The sequence below is a fragment of the Trachinotus anak genome, unplaced genomic scaffold (assembly GCF_046630095.1).
Source record: "Trachinotus anak isolate AG129_WGS33_773 ecotype Australia unplaced genomic scaffold, CSIRO_AGI_Tana_v1 ptg000004l, whole genome shotgun sequence".
In the NCBI taxonomy this organism is placed as follows: Eukaryota; Metazoa; Chordata; class Actinopteri; order Carangiformes; family Carangidae; genus Trachinotus; species Trachinotus anak.
Window position 1 is genome coordinate 5,942,477 of NW_027273855.1, and position 21,577 is coordinate 5,964,053.

Below are 21,577 nucleotides of genomic sequence, written 5' to 3' on the forward strand. Positions count from 1 at the left end.
ATGTAAAGTGAGAACTGGTTCCCTCACAGTGCTGCCTGGTTGCATCCAGCAACTTTACATTACAGTGAGCTAATATGTTGGTTTTGGACTGTTGCCTTTTTTTTTTTTACTTTGACATGGAGATTTTGGCAGGGCAAGCCACTTTTTTTTTTTTTTTTGTGTGTTTTTGTTTCTGTGACAATGTGACGAAATCTCAAGGACTCTGCTTTTTGGACTTTTCTGCAAGTTTGGTCAGCAAATGGGGTTTGATTTCACAACACTGTAATGGTATATCTGGGTTGGAAAAAGTTGTTACTTCAAGTTCGTGCCACAGTATTTTAAATCATTTGCAAAGCAAAGGTGTTGAAAGTCAAGAAATGAGACATGGTGTCAGCTTTTCTTTAATAAAACTCACACACTGCCTCTCCCTCTGCCCAAAGACACTTTGATGTATAATGTATATTACATTAGATTCCCAATAATCCGACTGGAGCCATACCTCTCCCTGCGCTTATGCCCGTATGTTGTAAACAGGCAGAGTGTACAGTGGGACCAGTTTGGCAGTATTTCGATCTAGAAAATGAAAATGAGGTTGTATGTCGGCTGTGTCAGAATGTGCTGGTATATGACCATGCGACTGCAGAAATTCCCACATTCTGCCCAGGCATGTAGACGTTTACCTGCAAGGTCAGAAGGCTGCCCCTTCTAGCATTGCAATATATTGTTTTATTTCTCTTGAATTAATTCTTGTGAACAATAATTCATAAGAAATATCAGGCACCTTAGTGCATCACTGCATCCACCATGAATTCATGTTCTAATTCACTGTGGCAGGTCTTTGGTGAGCTGTCCAAATATTAACAATTACATGGGAAACATTGCTAATATGCGTCTTAAGGCCCTGCCAAACACAGTGGTTGTACCTCACATTACTGATACATTAAACAGTTCAATTACTTAAATGATTGACTTTGATTTAACCAGAGTGAATTGTGGGAGTTGCTGAATTATTCAGTTCTTGTTCTTCTTAAGTAGAGGAGGATGCATCAGAACGTTCTGGTGGAATTTATCTGTTGCCATCAGAGATATGTACATCAAGAGGTATGGCTCTTAACTAGGTCATCCTCCTTATACCCTCTAATTTTCAGTATGTCTCAACTTAAATGGCTAATCTGGGTATGGGTCTCCTCTGGCTATTTGAGGCTTAGGGAACTCCCAACACCATACATTCACTGCTCCTAAGCATTCCACTGTCATGTGGCATTAGCTTATGAGGCTGATTGTATTAACTTAAAGGAGTCACCAGACCTGTCATCCACCTTGTTATTTAGGTCACATGGCTCCAATGAAAACAGAGTATCTTGAACCTGTCAGTGTTTGAATGTCTGAACATATTTTGTCATGTTGACATATCAGACTGATAATAAGTGATAGAATAATAATAAAGTTTAGCATGGCACCGTTGTTCAAAAGCAGCAAGGCTTTGGGGTTAAATATGGCCAGACTATACCGGTTTGTTTTTATGGACCAGGATAATACACTTATACCAATAATTATAACTGTTTGGTAGGAACAGTGTATCAAATAACGATGTATAATGTGAGAGGTGTTGACGAACCCATCTCCTAACCTATGCACTTCCCTTCAGCTCTACAGAGCATTTTAATAGCTTTCAGCTCAATGTTTTTTTTTTTTTTTTAGTATTTCTTGCTCAGAACTTGTCATGATTGGCTCTCAGTGCATTAACTTGTTTCCAGATGCTGTTTTTGGCAAAACAATTCTGATGAAGCTGCTGTACCCAAACTTGCCCAGTGACAAACTCCAGACAAAGGTTAAATGGCTTTGATCAACTTGATGTTTGTGACTAATATTGAATCAAAGCTGTGTGTCAGATAGAGATGAAACAGTTGACAGTTTCACGCTATATCACGGTAGAAATGTGGATGGTTAGTATTAGTATTTTGGTTTATTACCGTGGATAATTACTGTGGTTAATTTAACTCATGTTAGGTTCTGTAGCATCAACCAGTGACAGTCTGCCAGACGTGTGGGTGGCAAGCAGCGTCGGTTTGTTGTGTGTCAGTCAAAACCTGGAGGAAGGCAGTGACAGCGCTCCTCCTTTTCAGCCTTCTGAAAATCTTTTTTATACTGAAGTTAGCAGGTATAAGCAGGTTTTTTAAGTGTAAGTAAACCCGCTAAAAGGTGACTGACAGCTTTTACACTGCCAGATGAGTTTACCTTTCTGTTGGCAGTGATGTCATCGCACACACACAGATGCAGGGGAGACAGAGGGAGCTGTAGCCTCTGAGCCTCTGTGTGAGTGATGCACATCTTATAATTTCAATGTTTAAATGCAAACATTCACTTGGTGAAATGATTTCAGTGTGTGTGTTGTTACTTTTTGAGCATTTTCAGCACATTCCAACCACACCGTGATAAAACTGATAACCGTGATCATTTTGGTCACTATAATCGTGATATTTGATTCGTATGCAGTTTCTATTGGATATTTATAAAGTTGGTATGTTTATCATCAGTTAATAAAAAGATGAGTCTGCTGTTTAACCATCTCACTATAAACTGGCACGTAGTTCTGGCTTGTATAAAAGGTGTGTGTGTGTGTGTGTGTGTGTACGTTTGCGTGCGTGTGTATCCTGCCAAGATGCAGCAGTTTTTAGCTCTTTTTCTCAAAAATTCAAAATGGCTGTAATAAATGCTACATCAAAGACCTCCATCTGCATTTGAAACAAGCCATTGTGCTGATGTCTAACACATTTTTCTAATTTTACATTCTTAGAGAATTAACAAAATTATGGGTTGTAAAACAGTTACCGAGGCTGCAGAGTCTTATTGAACTTTTATAACCTTTTATCACACTGCCTTGATTTAATGACATCATATAGTGCTGTGGTGCATTCCCTGAGATCATTGTGCAATTCCAAGTGTAGAAATGTTGCCCAGAGGTTTCCTCTGAGTTCAGGGAATCCTTTTTTCTTTTGTTTTTGTTTTCTTTTACTATTTCATTTCCTTTCACTCTCGTCTTTCCTTGCTTCCTGAACAGTGTTAAGTGTTTCTTCATTTTCTTCATTTTTAAATTCCACTTTCATCTCTCCTACATTAGCTTCTTTCCTCCTGCTCCCTTCTTCTTCTTTCACTTCTTAGTGTGTATACCCCCCCCAATCCCCTTCTCTAAACTCTTTCCTCATGTCAGTGATTGCTTGTGCTATATATGTGGAGTTTGCCCTCACCCTGCTGACCCCAATTATCAGGTTAACCATTAACCTCCAGGTTTCACCTTGCTGGCCCTTTGGCCCTCACTCCTTCTCATTAGTGACATCGCAAACAGGCTGTATTAGTTTATGCTGCCTCAAATATGTGAACTTCTGGTAGAGGAGAGTGGCAGAGAACTGAAGGGAAGTATCTGGTGTGATGGGAGTGAGTGGGAGGGTGAAGTATATGTGTTAAAGGAAAGGCAGGGGTTGGGAGTGTAGGGAGTATCAATGAATATCTCAATCAAGCAGCTTAAACCAGAGGAAGAGCAGCAGAGGAAGAGCGTAAACGTCCGGACCCAGGGGGATTTTGTCATGAGGTGTGTTGACTGTGAGCTACCGTGTTTGGCTGCTGAGAGGAAAATGAAGGAAGCTCTCGCATGGTAGTGAAAGGTCAGTTGTAGCTGCCAGCGCTGCTGGGCTGGGTTAATGTGATATTATATGCTTTATATAAGACATTGTTTGGCTTTATTATTTTTTTCTTTTTATACCTCTGGGTTTCCAACCAAAGGCAGCTGAAGGTTTCATCTCAGTCAGTGTCAGTGTTATTTTTGAATTATGCAGATGTTATGATTCATTGTTTGGTAATATAGATAAGATATGCACACATACAAACAGTACAAACACCATAGTTTTAGTTTTCATCGTAGGAAGGACACTGGCATGTCACCTGCAAGATAGAATTAAGAGGTACGATATGTTAAGAGAATATTTTCATCTGTATTTGTTGTTGCTTTGTTTTGTGCTAATGGAGCCATAAACCTGCCCTTTATGAGTAACTTATGACTCATGACAGCATATGCCAAGAAATGAATTTACTGTACGTTAATGGGAATGCTGTTATTATTGTTTGGCAATTAAATTAGCATGAAGGAGAGACAAACAGAACCAAACCAGATGAGAAGTAAACCAGACGATCAAAAGAAAGGAAATGGAAGTGGGTCGAAATAATGAAACAAGCAGAAATCGCATCATTTTCTTTCATGTTGGCAGTATTGATTAAGACATTCACCTTTACGTCAAAACTACAGTATTTTTTTTTTCATGATTTTCTATCATGTTACATTTTGGTCTTCTGGTCAAATAAGTAAAGAACCAAACTGTATCCTTTATAAGTTGATGAGCATTTGTCATTTGTTATGGAGCCACCTATACTTTTTTTCCCCCAGAACAATCAATAGCCTGAAGAAGAAAGCACCTATTAATTGTAGACCGTTAACCTCATATTGTATGTATTAACTTTAGAAAATAATGTTTGTTCATGGTCTGCTTTGTATTTGCTGTGCTGGTCAGATTTACTACACTGGTCTTCCTCCAGTCCCCATCTCACTGGGGCCCCTCTTAGTCCACAGATCTGGTGGTGAAGGGACTGACCGTGTCCCACATCATCACCTGTTTGGACTTTGTCACTCTCTCTGCCAACTGGGCCATAGTAACACTATATATGTGAATGAGGAAAATAAGCAACTTAACACTGTGCTATGTTACGTGGTGTGTGTATAGAGGAATTAATAATGTTGCATAATGCTTTCTCAGGTTTCATCAGGCCCAGCTCCGATGGTAATATGCAGCATTTTCTGTGCAGTGCAGTGTGTTTGTCCTTAAATAGCTCAGAGATTACAGCTGTGAGGTTGTAGAAAACAAGCTTTTCTATTTTCCTCATTTGATTTTCATTGAATGTAATTAGAGTAATAGAGTGTAGTTAGAGTAATATTCATTACTCTGGGTGGTTTGCTATTTGGTTGTCCCTCATGAAAAGATGAATACACACGTCCAGTTGCTTTTGCCGAGCTGGTCATTGCAGACTGCTGTTGCAAGACACTCACTAACACACAGAGACCACACAGAAACTCTCTGTCCTGACAGCTTCCCTGGATGAGTGCTCAGACACCTTCTTCTCCTGCCTGAATGAGGCAACCATGACTTTCGCCTTTCCTTTGGTTGGTAACAAGCTGAAGCTAGAAACTGAAAGTTGAGGCACATACAGATGCTCAGGGAAAACGACTACTAATTTATCTTAGTGCTGTTCAAAAATATTTAGCTTGGAGTTTGACTTATGAATCAATTTGAGTATGTGCCAAATTTTATGTGATGGAAATGTTTCTCGGTGGAATTAGTGGGTGGGCTTTTTTTTGGAGGGGGGGGTCATACTTAATGTTGTTTATCTTTTTACAGATTTAACTGGAAAACATAAAACAAATTAATTGAATGTGTAGCTTTTAATTCTTGTGTAATTTGTCTCATTTGTATTACCTCACACACATTTTTCATCTGTGTGGACATCTTAAATAAAAATCCCCACTCTGCTGTGTGTCTCCAGTGCTCACCACCACCTCTCTCTGCTGTCCACCAGATCACACTTTACGTCATCAGAGATCTGGTCTGAATTACAGCCTGTTTTAATTTGTTATTTGTTTAACTTGGCCCACCTCTGAGGGAAGGCAGAGGCATCTTCAGAGTCGCACAGCCATCGTTTCTACGGCTAAATCTAACATAGAAACAATGGTGTTATACAAATTTAAATAACAGACTGTGTTGGTATTAAATATTCAGGTCGATTCAACTACTAGACAGTGGCTCCTCTGTGTGGTTTGTGAGTAAAACAATGAACATTTAGAATATTAGCTGTGTGAATTAACAGTATGACATTAACATAATGTTAGATACTTTAATTAACCCCACAATTATGGGAAATGTGATATTTTTCATTGCTGGAACACAGCATTAGACCAGAGAAACACTCAGTCAGCCCATTAGAAGTAGGGCCTTTGTCAGAGTGGCAAAAGGGGACAGGTCAGATCTGAATGAAGCTTCGGCAGGGAACACAAAGTATAGCAGGACCAGCTGAAAACAAGTCAGCTGTAAACAGAAAACCTTGGATTTTGTCGCCAGAATTTCGTTTATTTCAGGAATGTCTGGCCTTTTGAATTCAAGTAACACTTACAGCCATCCGTGGTAAGAATGGTGTAATTACCCTTTTCAGTGTTTCAGTCGATATGTAAACTTGGTCTCCTGTCTTGGGTCGTTATCAGCCTGTTTGTGTGAGGGCTGACTTGTACATGATGTAGCTGCAGGATTCCCACTTTGACACTGCATGACATGATGTCCAGTCAATCAGCTGGCGTCCCTTTGCACTTATTTACATACTCTATGTCAGTTACTGATAACAACGTATTGATCACCCAGCTTTGGCTCATGTGTGCATGCATGAAGGGAGAGAGAGTTGTCTGTCAGTCGCAGTTATTAAGGTAAAGCCACTGATTTGGTTTGTAAAGTATAGTTAAAGAGCTATTGAAAGTGTGAGCTCCAAATAATAAATGTGTCTACTTACATCCCTCTGTGTTCTTTTAACACTGAAAAAATAAAACAAAATTAAATGCACTCAAGATGAAGGGCTGTGTGCTGGAAATATGTTGTCTGCGTACATTACAGCCTCAGTTCCCACTAAGCCATCACAATTAAGCTGCCAGGAACAGCACTGGGCAGATCCCATACACATCCACTCCAAACGGCTGTAAACTGTGTGGACAATTTCCTGATTTGAAAAACTGTAAGTTGTGTGACATTTTTGCCCGAGGTGGCACTAGAAGAAAGCTCATCCAGTGTGCAGTGGAAAGAGTTTGTCATCATTTTATTTCCTTCATCTTCACTTGCTTGCCTCTTTGTTTCTTACCTGTATTTATTCAGCCATCTTCCTTTCTATGCTTCTTGTTTCCTTCACCAGCCTTGTTTCCTTTCTGCCTCCTTTCTTTTACCCCTTCAGTCCCTTTCTCTCTCGCCTCTCTTTTCCTCTCTCATTTCATTCCTCAGTTCCCGCCTCAATTTTTTTTCATTACTTCATTCCTTTCTTTACAAGCTCCTCTCTGTCTCCCCCTCTCTTCCTCTCGTTTCTCCCTCCCCGTCTCCTTGTCAGTCTGCCAACAGACCGACGGCCCGTACGTTTTCATCCTCTGCCTAGAAAACAAGGTCTAAAGTTCAAAGCTGCTGTTGTGGAGGGAACACAGAAGGAGGCCAGGCCTGGGTCAAAACAGATCTAAATATCATCTCAGATACGGAATTTTAATCCAATCAGACATTGCATTTTGATTGCAACCCACGTAATCACTTGTAAATTAGATGAATGAAATAGGGGTTTATTACTTGTAATTTTACAGGTTTCATTACAGAAAAGATTTAAATTACATGTGGAATTTTTTTGTGTACATGTAGCAATTCACCACAAACGGCCTGTAGGCCATCAAAGGACATCAGGATTATTGTTTGGAGGATTATTGGCCGGGTACTTTATATTGCCAAACAGTGTGGGCTGATAATCACAAACGTGGAGACTTGTGAGATGAGGGATGAAGTTGAACCTCTTTGATATGTGCATTTACATTTTTATTTTTTATTTCTCTTGGTGCTTTTAATCTGAATGAGGGAAATATATTATGACAGAGAAGTCATTTTTCATGTTCTCATGTCCAGCCAGGGCTTCCCTACCACAGGGTTTGTGTATGTGCATGTGATTTAATTTCATTAACATATTATTCATTTGCACAGCTGGCTTGTTCCAGGCTGTTCCCATGTTAGAATCTGTGTGTGTGTGTGCGCGCGCCTTTATATTTATGTGCCTTCTGAGAGGGAGAGAGAGTGAGCCAGGGTGCCCACCTGTATTTATCCCAGCTCAGCTTCCTTCAGCCCCTGTCATTATGGTGCCTGTGTAAAACACCCTCCCACTAATTCGTACATTCACTGGCTCAACATACAGACAATCAGCAGCATCTTCAGCACTTCTCCTGCTGGTGAGTGGGCGTGTGTGAAGGAGAGAAAAACCCTGCTCTGGTCTCGCTGTGAACTTCAAATGTGCTTGCATGTTGTCGAAGAATAAAAGGTCAGCATCTTAGACTGGAGCCTGTGTTTAATGTGCATGTAATACACTGTCATTCTGTGCATTAGCTATAGAGCATGTTTGGGATGTTAATAATTTATTAATGAGGTATTACTCAGTGTTAAGAATTAGATCCATTGTGGCTTTTTGAGTTTGTGAAATGTGATCCCAGATGTGTTGTGATGCTTCCTCAAAGTGCTGCATTTTTTAAATAAGATGTCTGAATAGTGTGTTGACAACAGCAGCTGGATCAGCAAAGATACATGCAGTGAGTTTGTTGCTGCAGCTACAATAATCCACCAGTCAGGTCCACACTGAGTTTATGAGTGGATGAGAAATTCAGTAAATTGTTCAAAATGAGTGTTTCCAGCATGGACTGGGGATGTTGCACCTTCAGAAAGCTTTCAACCATCTGGACATTTTACGGAGCTCAGTCAAACATGCATCTTCAAGTCAGTAGATGACTGTCTGGATAACTGGTTTTATTCTGAATAGAAAAAGTATCTCTTTTTGTTTGAAATATTTTGTGTAGACTGCAGACGTTGTGACTGAAGTCCATTTGGAAAGATCTGATTACATTTAGTGAGTGTGTTTATTTGAAATTATACAGCAAGTGCATGGTTGTCGAGACAAAGTGTTTGAAGCAATGGCCACTCACTTATGAGCATGTTTATGTGTGTATCTGGGCCTGTGTCAAGGGGTGCGCCACATAGCAGCCAATCACATCGGTCCTTCTGTGTAGTGTACTTCTGCAGCCAATTGGGATGCTCCCTGGTATCTTTCAAACCTACTTGGCACACATACACACACACAAATGCACATGTGTGCTCATTGCCCCCCCTTCCTTTTAATGGCCTCAGGCTCATTTGTTCGATGTGCAGGCATCTGGTTGGATAAAATTAGAGCGCTCCCTTCTCCCTCGTCCATGTTGATGTTTTGTGACCGTGCTGTATCGTGTTGTACTGTACTGAAGCGCACTTTAAGCTATGGATACTGACATTCATGTCTTGTTTTTGCAATCATTTGTATTATTATGTTTTCATTATTTGCTCCTTTTTCATCTTTTGGTGTGCACATTTACATAATTGCTTTTCATTTTCATTTGTTTTATGTTCCAGTCCTTACTGTTGTTTAGTTTTAGTTTGAAATACAGCCCAGTTTATAATGTTTTGTTATTTGCAGTGACCTTTTGATTTCAGCTTTAGCAAATAGATTATACTAAATCTAAATTAGAGCATTATTTTCAGCCTTGCTGAGATTTTAAAGGGACTTGGGACAGTTGTGGGAGTATACCTGTGGACCAATGTTAATCTCTCCTTTACCCAGCATTAGGCTCCATCTCAGAGGGGAAAAATATAACCCTCTTCCTTTGATGTTTGTGCCCCACATTTGGTCCCTGAGTAGGTAGTTTAGGTTCATTTGCTGCTGCTCCTCTGTGATTTCTTAACTTACCTTTGATGTTCAGGATTTATGGAGGCAAACAGGAATCAAATACCTGGGACTGACCCTACTTAAAGAGAAAGCCCACCCTAGTCCAACTGGAATTTCACTCGTGATTTGTCATCCAGCTCAGTAAACAAGCAGTCAAACCTAAAGATGACAGAACCAGAGGTGTCTGTGCACCATCACTTCAGGAAACATACAGAGCTGCTGTTCGGTTTTTGAGTGGTGGACTTTTGAGTGTGTGTTTTGTGCTTGTTAAGCTCTGGCCCGGGCTCCGCTTTGCTGTATTGTACGGGACTGGTTTATGGCAGTTAGCTGTTAGTGAGGCCCACTGTGAGGCAGCTGGTGGTAAAAGTAGGCCATGCTCCCTGTTGTGCCGCCTATAGAGTGAGCCCTTCTATATGCAACAGATTCCATTTCTTATGGCACCCTCCTATACGAAGCCTCGTACAGGACGAGGTAGTACAGTATTACTGCTGAAGCTTTGAAGAGAAACTACGTGGAAGGGGAGAGTTAGGCCCCTTTTCAAGTCTCACAACTTTTTGTCTGCCGGAAGGAAATGTTGGTGGAAAATATTTTGTTCAACTTCTCAGCCTGAGAGAGAGAGAGAGAGGGAGAGAGAGGAAGAGCAGACTCTCTCCACTTACGCACAGATAAAACAGCAATTAAATCTTAACTGATTACGACACGTTTTCAGTTGTCTAATAATCTGAGTTCTTTAATATTATTACCATACCTTTGGGCTTACAGTGTGCAGCTGTATTATGTATGAAGATATGATTGAATAAACAGATGTTGGATTGGACTTGATTCTCACAGGACTCAGAGACATCAGGACATCCCTGCTCAATAGATGTGGGTGGTCTTAAACCTCTTTTCTGATTCATCAACATGATGATTCATCTATTGGTGGGATCTGATTCATGCTGCAGCTACAGTGGTTTTGCACCAAATCTTAAACAGAAACTTAGATCTATTTTTATGCTTTTTTATTTTTTTTTTATTATTTATTTTTTTTTAGTCAATGCATTACACATCTTCTCAATGAAATTCCAGTCTCTGAATTTCCATTAGTCAGAGTGGGTCTAACAAAAGTCAGCAGCTTCTTTTCTGTATCCATTCAACAGTTTAAACAAAGCTGGCCCTCTTTCAAGCAAAGTGATGCTTTATTGATCCCTGTGGGGAAATTGTCTGTTCTCTCGCCACCTCCACTGGGAGGTCAGAGGTCAGGGTCAGCCACGGAGCAGCAGCCCCTGCAGCTGGTAGGGGTTTGGGTGCATTAGTTCAGGGACACTTTTAGCAGCGCAGACACTTGCTGGTACCGTGGCGTGAACTCAGGTCCTCAGTTTAGGGACAATCTCTTTAACCCTGGTGCTTCCCTGTTGCCAAGTTCAAACCACTTCAACAACATGTGGTCACTCTGTAAACATGTGATGTAAAAAGGTGGGAAAGACAGTAAACCAAGACTGCCAAACATTAATTTCACTGCTTTTATGATACACAAGATTTGCATAGTCTCTTCAGTGTGTTCTGTTTTCTAGCTGACTCTATATCCATTATGTGAGCATATATTTTAGTTAAAAATCACATTTGAATGTTGGTGATCTAGGACTATTTCAGCCACATGAAGACTGAAATAACTCCAGTTACAGTCTAATCGTAAAACACTAGAATGTATTTAAAAGGGCTCATGTGGCATAGAGTTTCTGTACACAAACCTCTCTTCTTCATTATAAGTAATTATTGCAGGATGTCTTCTATTAGAGCATTTATTGAGACAAAGCTGAAATGGTCAAAAATGCTGATTTGATCAAATTCTTCGTCCAGCTTGAACGCTGTACTTCTCTACAAAATAACACAATAATCAGTTTTGTGGGGCGGTGGTTTCCGAAAGCATTTCTCTCATGGTGAAAACACCACATCCAGGCAAAGGCCACCAGATCGTTATCAATCATCAGGCTCCACCTCAGTGTTGTAGTGACAAAAAGCTCAATCACGGTGATGATATTTGATGGCACTGGCACAGGTTAATCAATACATTGATAGGTCCACCTCATGCCCCATTTAAAGGAAAGCCTCACACACACAGGCTGACAGTACAAGCCTGTCTTAAAGTTTATTGCATAGTGTATAGAGTACATACTAATTGTCATTATTCAGCAGTGGCCTTACTAGTTTCAGCAGCTCATAGGCTGTGTAGGTTTTGCAAACGGGAACATCAGATTTATGATAGGAAGCACGTAGACAAACACAGCACAACACTTTGACTGGCCTCAAAGGGGCACAGAGGGGGCTGGAGGGAAAGAGGAAAGAAAAGCAGACACATGAGAACTACATGCAGGGTTTAAAGGAGGTACAACAATTTCCACAATGTTGGTTTTTGTTAGTAGAGTATTTTCCATTGCAGTAGGGAGTGTTTATTCATCATCAATATGGCAGATATTGATACTTATTTTGTATTTTTTTTTTATTTTTATATCTTTAAATATGAAATTCTTAGGCAGTCATTTTAGGGATTTTTTTCCCTTAATGCACCTAACCTCTAATGCACATCTAACCTAATGGCTGACCACTGCTTGCATAATTAAAGGCAGTAAAAGCTTCATGTTCAGAAATAACAAATATATTAGGGCTGCACATTTTATATATTATTGAAATCACAATGAGTGCAAGTGCAACATTCATATCACAGCTGCAGTTTTTTATGATAAAGGTGAAATGTGTGACAACGTACCTTTTTAGAAATACGTAGTGGTGCTACAGAGATGCAAAGGCCTACAGATGTCAGGGAACGTGCTTGCTGGTACAGACCATATCAACATTTTTTGATCATCACATCACATGTTTTGATGCATTTTCTGAATTAAATATTTAGATCATTTCTGTTGAAATAACACAAACTACACTCTGCAGCGACTTAGCGACGAATGCCAAATCATTCAGTGAGTGTTTCTTCCACATACTGCGTGGGGATGGGGTCCTAATGGTCAGCCTTGTGGGACCTAGTATTTACATACTATGAGGGGGTTTATGAATTATAACGAGACTAGATAGCACTCAGCTGCACCGCTCACCGCTGCAGAGAGAAGAATAACATCAGCATCAGCAAAAACGGACAGAGCGGCTCTGCTGTAATTCAGCGTGATTATCCCTCTCACTAAATGTTTCATCTGTTGACGTTAGATGTCACTTGCAGCCAACTTTGCATAGCTCTGAGGAGCAACATGGACAAACGTGTTTACAGCTGAGAGAGAGAGAGAGAGAGAAAGAGAGAAAGAGAGAAAGAGAGAGAAACATAAGGGGGAGAAAGAGGAAACGGAGACATTTGGGACAGGATGAAAGGCAAAGTTGCAATGACTGTCTAACTAGCTATGGCACTAGAAATGTGACTTTCACCACTTAAATGGACACAACTGCAGTTCAGTGGTTAACAAGTAAAACACTGACGCTTGTCCTGTTTGAAAATGAGGAGGACTGTTTGTTGCCTTTGTTATATTTTCACTTACTCGATTCCAAATGTTGTGGCGCACAACTAAGATGCAGACCTTGTGTATTTAAGCACTTTCTGTTTTACTTATTCATACCAGTCTGCAAATGCTCACCCACAGGGCTCCACTTTGAGGTGGCAATTCATCATGTGGATCGCATTTAGTCAAACTTGGCAAAACTGAAAGTTTGCAAAAGTCAGTGTTCGGTGTTTTGCAACACTATTGACATAGCATTGTATTTTCTTATTGTGTCAACAGCAGCAAGGACTATAGGTACAGTAAATGGCAGGAGTCACAAGGCTGGTACAGGGGATACAAGGTTAATGGGGGTGGGTCCCACTTGAACATTGTAAACAGGCCATTCTGGGACAGTCAGCAGGCACATCCTGACCCCAAGGATTCTTCTTTACTGACTCGTAGCACACTATATATAGACACTTTTTTTTTCGTGTAGGGACTGAGACTGCATCTAAAGATCATTTTCATGAGCAGCTTACTTGGTCTTTTCAGCATGGTGAAGCAGTTAAACATTCCCTTCACCATTACCTAAAACTGTAGGTGATGTAATTTCATTAAATCTCTTGTTTTGTCCAAACAACAGCCCAAGATCCAAAAATATTCAAATAACAACTAATTTTATATAAAATAATACAATAATAACTATAATAAGATAATAAGAACAGCACATTTTCACATTTGAGAACCCTAACCTGATATCAGACGTACGGTTCTTCAACCATGGTCTCCTCTGATAGGTAACTCATTAAATTTTACAACTAGAGTCTAAATGAGTAGAAGAGAGAGTGATACTTGAGAAGTAAAAAGGGATATAAGGCCTGCAGTGCTTTTTAGATGGAAAACACTTTGGAGCCATAGCCACAAGTCTGAACCAATTCTGTGTCAACAGCTGTTGTAGTAATACGAGAATTCTGAAATGCCTTGCACAGATAGAAACAGGAGACTTTCCAACAATTCATTCACAATGGTCCTTGCACATTGTAAAGGTTCGGTGAAGACTGAGTCTGGGACAGAACTAAACACTTGAAGTTAATGCCACCAATTACACACACTGCCGCAGGTGGGCAGGTGGGTGTGTGTTTTAAAGTGTTTGGATTTTTTTTTTTTCACTTAAAAACTTCAGTTTATGAACTAATCACTGCAGCATGCTATGTTCCGACTCTTCAAATATCCACTGGTATGATAGTTCAGGTAGTGCCTGAACGATTCAAAGGATCTCAATTCATTACATCACCTATTCTCTAAAAATACAGATTGTGTGAAATGCAGATATTTACTTTAGATGCGGAGCTGTTTAAAAATGCACATTGCACATGCTCTTTTTTCACAATAAAAGAACTTTTACTTCCTTTTGTCAACTCAAAAGTAGAACGAGAAGTTAAAGAGTTTGTATGATTCGATAATTAGAAAACTATATTTTCTATAGTTTGAGGGTGGCATTCCCAAACAGTGTCATTATGCATTACTGTAAGCTCTTACTGATTTACTGCTTTTAATTTTGCCATGGGAAACGAGCGATACTGCATATCATCAGTGTGATCATAATCGGCTCTGTGTCTGTGTATGAACCTGTGTGCATGTGCTCACAGTATGTTTTGTGGTCTCCCTCATGCACAGAGATGATGCAACCTTAGCTGGGTAACATGTTTAATAAATCAGTTGTCCAGTGTTGAAACAGTGGATTTCATGAAAATGGATCCACAATCATCCACAGCTGAGGTCTGTTTTGTCCAGTGACATTGCCTCTCTTGTCTCTCCCAGTTCAATTCAATTCACTCCGTTTTGCTGGCATGATTGTCATATTAACTGCTACCTAAGACTATACACATAGACATGAAAAACTCAAACTCGTACAGCTCATGTAAATAAGCAGCACATGTTTTAGTGAGATTGAATCTAATCTAAACTAATTTCCTTATCTCTCATAACATATTTGCATCAGGAAACAACAAATTAAAAGTTATCTAACGTGGATCAGTTATTAAGAGCAGATGATAAAAAACAGATGACAACGGTGATGTTGAAGATGATAATCAGGTTGTTTACTTAAATTTGTAAAAGTATATCCATGAGAAAAACGGAGCAGAAATGGAGAGATGGAATTACCCGTCAGTCTGGCGGCGAGAAAGTCTGCCCTCTTTTTCTCTACCCATTAATCATGTTCGGTATAAATAAGTAAAAATGTTGATTATTAAGCAGTGTTACAAATGAGAGACAGGTAAGAGAAAACACATAACGGGGGAGAAAGAGTAACAGAAGTGATTAAAAGAGAAATGACACTGGAGTTGTTAATTACAGACCCGGAGCCTACTCACAGTGTTTGTTAATCAGCACCACTAATGAAACTGCAGCTTGTTTTCATGTTGTTTTTGCAGATCTGCTCAGATGTTTGACACACCATCTCTCCATTCTGACCCCTCCAACTATTTCATTATTCACCTGCTTCTGCATCAGAGGCAAAAAAAAACAAAACTGTTTTTGTGACATGATGACTAATGGTGTGTGTGAGTGTCCTGTTTTTGTGTGCACATCTGTCCTGTCAGTGCTCCGCTCACCCACCCAAACACACGCTTGTAACCTGAAGTGGAACAAACTCCTTTGCTTACATGTGAATCGCACACACAAGTATCAACAGGTACACACAACAACAGCCTGTGGATGGTCAACATGCGCTAAGTAATACTCTACCAGCATTGAAGTGTGTTTGTTAGTGTGTATCCTGCTTTCCCGGTGTGGTGTGTTCTGGGTAATGGGACTGATGCTTCACAGCTAGGTGCCTCTGGATTCATGTGTGTGTCTGTGTTTCTATTTTTCTGGGAACCGGTGCTGAAATTTTTAGCTAGTAATGGGAGCTAATGGAGTTGGACTGTGTTCTTTCACTTGTGCTCTCACCTGCCTCCCCTCACTCTCTCCCCTCTTTCATTATTTCTGTCACACTATCCATCGCTCCACCGCACGAGTTCTTTGAATCTCTTAGTCCTTGTCCGACATTATCCGAGTCCTACTTCTGCCTACAGGCTATATTCTGCAGCCACGTGACTTCCCTGCTGTGCTTAAGTTCATTGCATGTACCCCCGCCTCTTTTTGTCCTCATTTGGTCGTTTTCCCCTCACATGACCTCTTCCTCTCTCACAGGAAGGATTTCTCTGTAGTGTTGCTTGGTCCAGATTAGGGTTGGGCCTATACAGTGAAAAACTGGATTTTTATGGACAAGTACTTTACCATCAGATCCTTTCTTTTGTGTTTTGTTGGATTATCCACATTAGGTCCTTGCCATTCAACTGGAATGGCGTCCATGTAGGACAACAGAGAGATGATCTTTTTTACTTGATCCATTGTGGAATAAACCTGTGCTTAAGGCCTGGGCCGCGCTGCTGACCTCACCTGTGTGCGATGGTTGCAGAACCTCTGTTAACATGGGCGCTGAAATGAAAACAGAGTCGAGAAGCCACACAACAAGTGTCTAAAGCGGCTCGAGCCTTGTTGCAGCGGCATGTCATCTAGAGTTTCTGCATGGAGGAGATAGCATCATCCATTTGGTCCAACCCTGGCACAACAATACCAAAAACATAGTAACCATGTTTGTTGGGTCTTTCCCTTATATTTCCTACTTTTACCTTTTGACTCTCTCCATTTCTTTTTAACTTCAAACAACTTTTCATTTAGCGCTTTTCAAATTGTAGTATTAGTTACATGAAAGCCAACTTAGAAGAGCACATTGGTATATTTTTACATGGTGTTCACTGTTCACTAGGGTTCAGTCAGAAAAGCTGTAGGTTTAGATTGAACTGAAATCTGAACGTAGGCCCATAATGACACAATGAACATGCAAACTGCTCGAAAAAAACCATCACAGACGTTGCTGAAAAAAACATCTTTATTCTCACTCTCATGTTTTGTCCAGTGCAACAAAGACTTGTTTCAGCAGAAATGACATCATGTTAGGGAAGTAAACTGCATTGTGTCTTTAAATGAATATTAAAGAATTTTTAACACTGTCAGACAAATGTAGATGCAAATGAGTACGTGGTCTCCTTTGATTTATGTTCCCCTGTTGTTGTTCCTCAGTTTCAGAACTTTCATTCGCTTTATTAGTTCAATTATAATGATGATGATGATGATGATGATGATGATGATGATGATGATGGACTAAAAAGAAGAAGAGAAAAAAAAAACATGATGTCATAATATCTAAATAATGTAACTTTAGGCAACTAAAACAACTCTTTGAAATTCATACAATATCATATTCTTCACTTCTTAGTTCAGACTGGAGCTTTCAGAAAAAACTGAGCATTAGTTTGCACACAGATGGCCCGTCTGTGTGTGTTACTCCACCGCTGTTTATTTCATAGGAGACGGCCAGATGGTGTGAATGTGTGGAAAAATGAACGCTGTCGAGAATATTTCAGCTTTGCAGTATTAAATGTATCAGTCATTTCTCAGCCTTTGGCAAATCGCCCTCTTTCTGTCATTAATTCTCTTTCCCCATTACATTTGTAATTTCATGATTCCTAAGATTTTGTGTATGGGTGTGCATTTGTGCGTGCGTGCGTGCGTGCGTGCGTGCGTGCGTGTGTGTGTGTACCTGTGTCTGCTGAGTCATTCAGCCAATAGCTGCAAGATGTAGAGTGTGGCTGTCAATGGCTTTTGCTAAATATGCTAATAGCCCAACACCTGTTTATATAAGAAGAGGAAAACGCACACCTCCCCATCAAGCACACACTCAAACAGTCCCACACAACACAAGAGCAGGAGGAACAAACAGATTTTTAGACTTTGTTCGAGGTTGGTGAAATTCATGGACACACATTTTTTACTTTCGTCTTAACTTGTGTTTCACTGGAAACAAAGAGCAGGCCGACAGCATCAAACAGGCTCTAATGTCTTCTCTCTTCCTCTTCAGTGATGGAGCCCATGACGGTGACGACGTCGGTGGTCGGACCGGATGAGTTCGACCGCAACGCCCCGCGGATCTGTGGCGTGTGTGGTGACAAGGCCACCGGCTTCCACTTCAATGCCATGACCTGCGAGGGCTGCAAGGGGTTCTTCAGGTGAGTGCCATCCCTCAGCACTGTGCATTTTGTTTTTCAGTGTGTCAGATGATGGCACTATAGGATATGTGTTTTGTTGTATGTGAGGTGTTATAAGCAGGCTTTGCATATGGAGGAGGTGCTTCTATTATGCATCCTATGTATACTTCACAGTGATTTTTCTGTCAAACTTACCTGAATCAGTGCATCTCTAATGTTCCAAATGTTGTTGGTTACAAATCAGACTTTTATGTTCAAGTCTTTTCTATATTTAGGTTTTAAAATTTGACTTATTTCCACTTCCAGGCAGCACTGAACTGAACTTACTTCTCTTGATTTTTAGAGATGCCTAATTTTTGTAAAATATCGACAATATTAATATGTACTAATGTGTAATATATGTACTAATGCCATTACCTATAGCAAATTAATAGCAAATTAATGTTCAAAGAAGAAAGAGAGAGTGTGTGTGTGTGTGTGTGTGTGTGTGTGTGTGTGTGTGTGTGTGTGTGTCTATACTGTCTAATGTCAGTATACACTGTGTTTGTTGTTATGCTACATGTTTTTCTTTTTGCCTGTATGAACATGCATGCAGTGTTTTCAGAGAAATGTACATTATTCACTGGTGTCCATAATCTTTTTTTCCTTTTCCCCGCTCTTTCTCTCTCACTCGCTCTCTCACTCTCACTCACAGACATACAAAGACATTTACAACACACACGTATTTCATTAAGGAATCCAAATAGAATTCAGTGAAATGTTGTAATTCATTTTAATCCCACCAGCCGAAGGGAGAAGAGTAAAGACAGGGATTTTTATTATGAGTGGAATGAAAGAGTTCATGTCGAGTTCAATTAGAAATTATTAGAAAAAGTTTATGTAAATTATTTACATAAAATATCTATAAAGTGGCCAGTGCAATATGTAGGTTATGCTGTAAATAAAATATGAATTTAAAGGAGAAGTCCATCCTTGGTTCTGGACTGTGTTTATATATAAGTTGTATCTTGAAAGAGGTTAAAATATTAGCATAAAGTTTTTGAAATGTAAGTTGCATTATTGCCTGCATGTCCCTGCATGATATACTTTAACCACCGCAGAGAATAAAGGATTCTAAATTAATGAGTGATTCATCTGGAACCCCCCGCAGGCGCAGTATGAAGCGTAAAGCCTCCTTCACCTGTCCATTTAACGGAAGCTGCACCATCACCAAGGACAACCGCCGTCACTGCCAGGCCTGTCGTCTCAAGCGCTGCATTGACATCGGCATGATGAAAGAGTGTGAGTTGACCTTTTTGATGAGATGGAAATTACATTTACTACAGCTGCAAATATTTTAGTTTCAACAGTTTTGTCTTTGCTGTGTTGTAATGGATCGGTAGCTGTGCATTAATGGTGATCTGACAAACAGAATAAGTTATTAGGTCCTAGACTGATTGGATAATTGGATTTTATTTCCAGGGAAGTTTCACTTGGACAGTTTTCTTTAGTCAAGTAACAGCACTTGAAGTGGACCCAGTGTTATCTCTGTCGTATCACATGATTTGAGAAAATTCTTGAAACAGGAAACAAATGATTTAAATTCACATCTCATCCTGATGTGTTTTTTGCTGGTATTTTATAATGAAGGGAAGGAAATACCACAGCTAATTGTCAACATATTATGATCATGCTAAAATAAAACATGTCTTTTGTTGTTGATGGGCAGGATTTGATGTGCACAGATATTAAACAACAGTAGAATTAAGCTTCATTATTAAATGGATCAAATGAATTGTTGCCACACAGTTAAAGTTTCAAATGGATTCAGACATTAATGTGACATCTTAACCTTGCTTGACATTTCCTTTGATATAATTATTCATTCAGGTGTCTGAGTTACTGCAGAGCAGCTGCTCCAGGATCAGTGCTTAGCTTGAAAACCGCAGCCATAGCTCCATGAAATACTGTTGACTTTTAGTTTTTTGGGAGTTTTTTTGATATTGATCAGATCAGATCAAAGCCACTTAGAGGATGGCACCCTACAGTTAGATACAAGACTTAGTTGTAGCTTATGTTAGAGCAGCCTATTGAATAAATGTCCTCTGTCTGCCTCAGCTTGTCTTCCCTTTTTTCCAATTTTTTTGGCATGTTGGTTTCCAGTCAGGACAATAGAATAAAACATTTTTCACTAAAACCCAGTGTTTAAAAAACAAAACTCAGCCTAAAATAAACCCTCCTGACTCTAATTTAAGAACTGTATTGAAGGCAATAATGTTCTATATTTAGCCATTTTTTTACAGATATTGTTTTATTGATGCTTTTTATTATGCTATCGTCATCATTATTAAAATTCTACCCAATAGTCACTGATCACATTATTTTAATTTGCTTTCTAATGCTCCGTGTGAGTTAAAAAAAAAAATGCATTAAATGTAAGCTCAGTAGTTTTTAGATGTACGGGCTGCCTGGAGAGATGAGCATGGGGTTGGCAGGTGCTTAAAGACATTCAGGAAGAACAATAACCAACAGAGCCAGTGGTCGGGTGTAAACTGATCTGATTTGCCTCAAGAAGACAGAGACAGGCAGTACTGGCTATGCATAAGACCAGCTGTGCCATATGGCAAACTCAAGCCTGGGTCAAATAGTAGCAACAAATAATAGTTAGTGTATTTAATCCTGCTTTTATCCTGCCAGATGGAGTTTCCATCATTACTGCAGTTTAGTGTTAATCACAGTATAGTCATATATCTTAACTAGATTAAAGTTGCATTATCTTGTATGTTTGAAAGGCTGCTTGACCCCCTGCTCATAACCGTGTTGGTTATGCATACAGTAGCGGGGTGTAATACAAGTAGAATGTGCTGTGAAAGACATGACCTCAGCCCATGTCAACACAAAATGACACCTTGTTTCAACTGATTCATAATGACTAAAAGAGGCCTACATTTAATCTGCAGGATGACAAATTATCACATTATCCAGTAATTATTTCACCATTGTCACTGAAGCACACTGATTTAAATGTAAAAGAGTGAGGAAGCACTGATTTTTGTTTTGACAAGTCTGTGTGAATTCAGACGTCGCAGTAATAGCAGTGCATCAGCATAGCCATGACAAGTGGTAGATGACAAGAGGAGAATAAGAGCGAGAGGAACGGAAGGAAGGAAGCTTTGAGGGGAGGGCGTGTTAAACTCCTGTTCAACAATGGCTCTCTTTCTTCAAAAAGATACACAATGGTCTTAGCTACATTTCATTCACAAACTGTGTGTGTGTGTGTGTGTGTGTGTGTGTGTGTGTGTGTGTGAGAAACAGACCCTACAGAGCAAGGCAGGATTCATACCAATGATAACAACCGTGTTGATCACACACAACAGCCACATGACAGTGGAGCGACAGTGTGTTTCATTGAGAAAAGATGAGAGACGAGTGAAGGCAGAGGAAAGACAGACAGAGAGACTCTTATCATCATGAAATGATCTCTGTGTCTCACAGCTG

The 21,577-nt window shown here is 39.9% G+C and overlaps 1 protein-coding gene across 5 annotated transcripts in view; it reads left to right on the forward strand.

The window, feature by feature from the left end:
• Positions 1–21,577, forward strand: part of LOC139620187 (vitamin D3 receptor A) — a 77,305-nt gene that overhangs the window by 32,473 nt on the left and 23,255 nt on the right. For all 5 annotated transcript variants that reach the window (XM_071475482.1, XM_071475487.1, XM_071475486.1 and 2 more), the window contains 2 exons: positions 17,974–18,121; positions 19,251–19,381. In XM_071475482.1, the coding sequence (XP_071331583.1) occupies positions 17,976–18,121; positions 19,251–19,381 (277 nt within the window). In that variant the 5' untranslated portion in view covers positions 17,974–17,975. The remainder of the gene's footprint in view (positions 1–17,973; positions 18,122–19,250; positions 19,382–21,577) is intronic.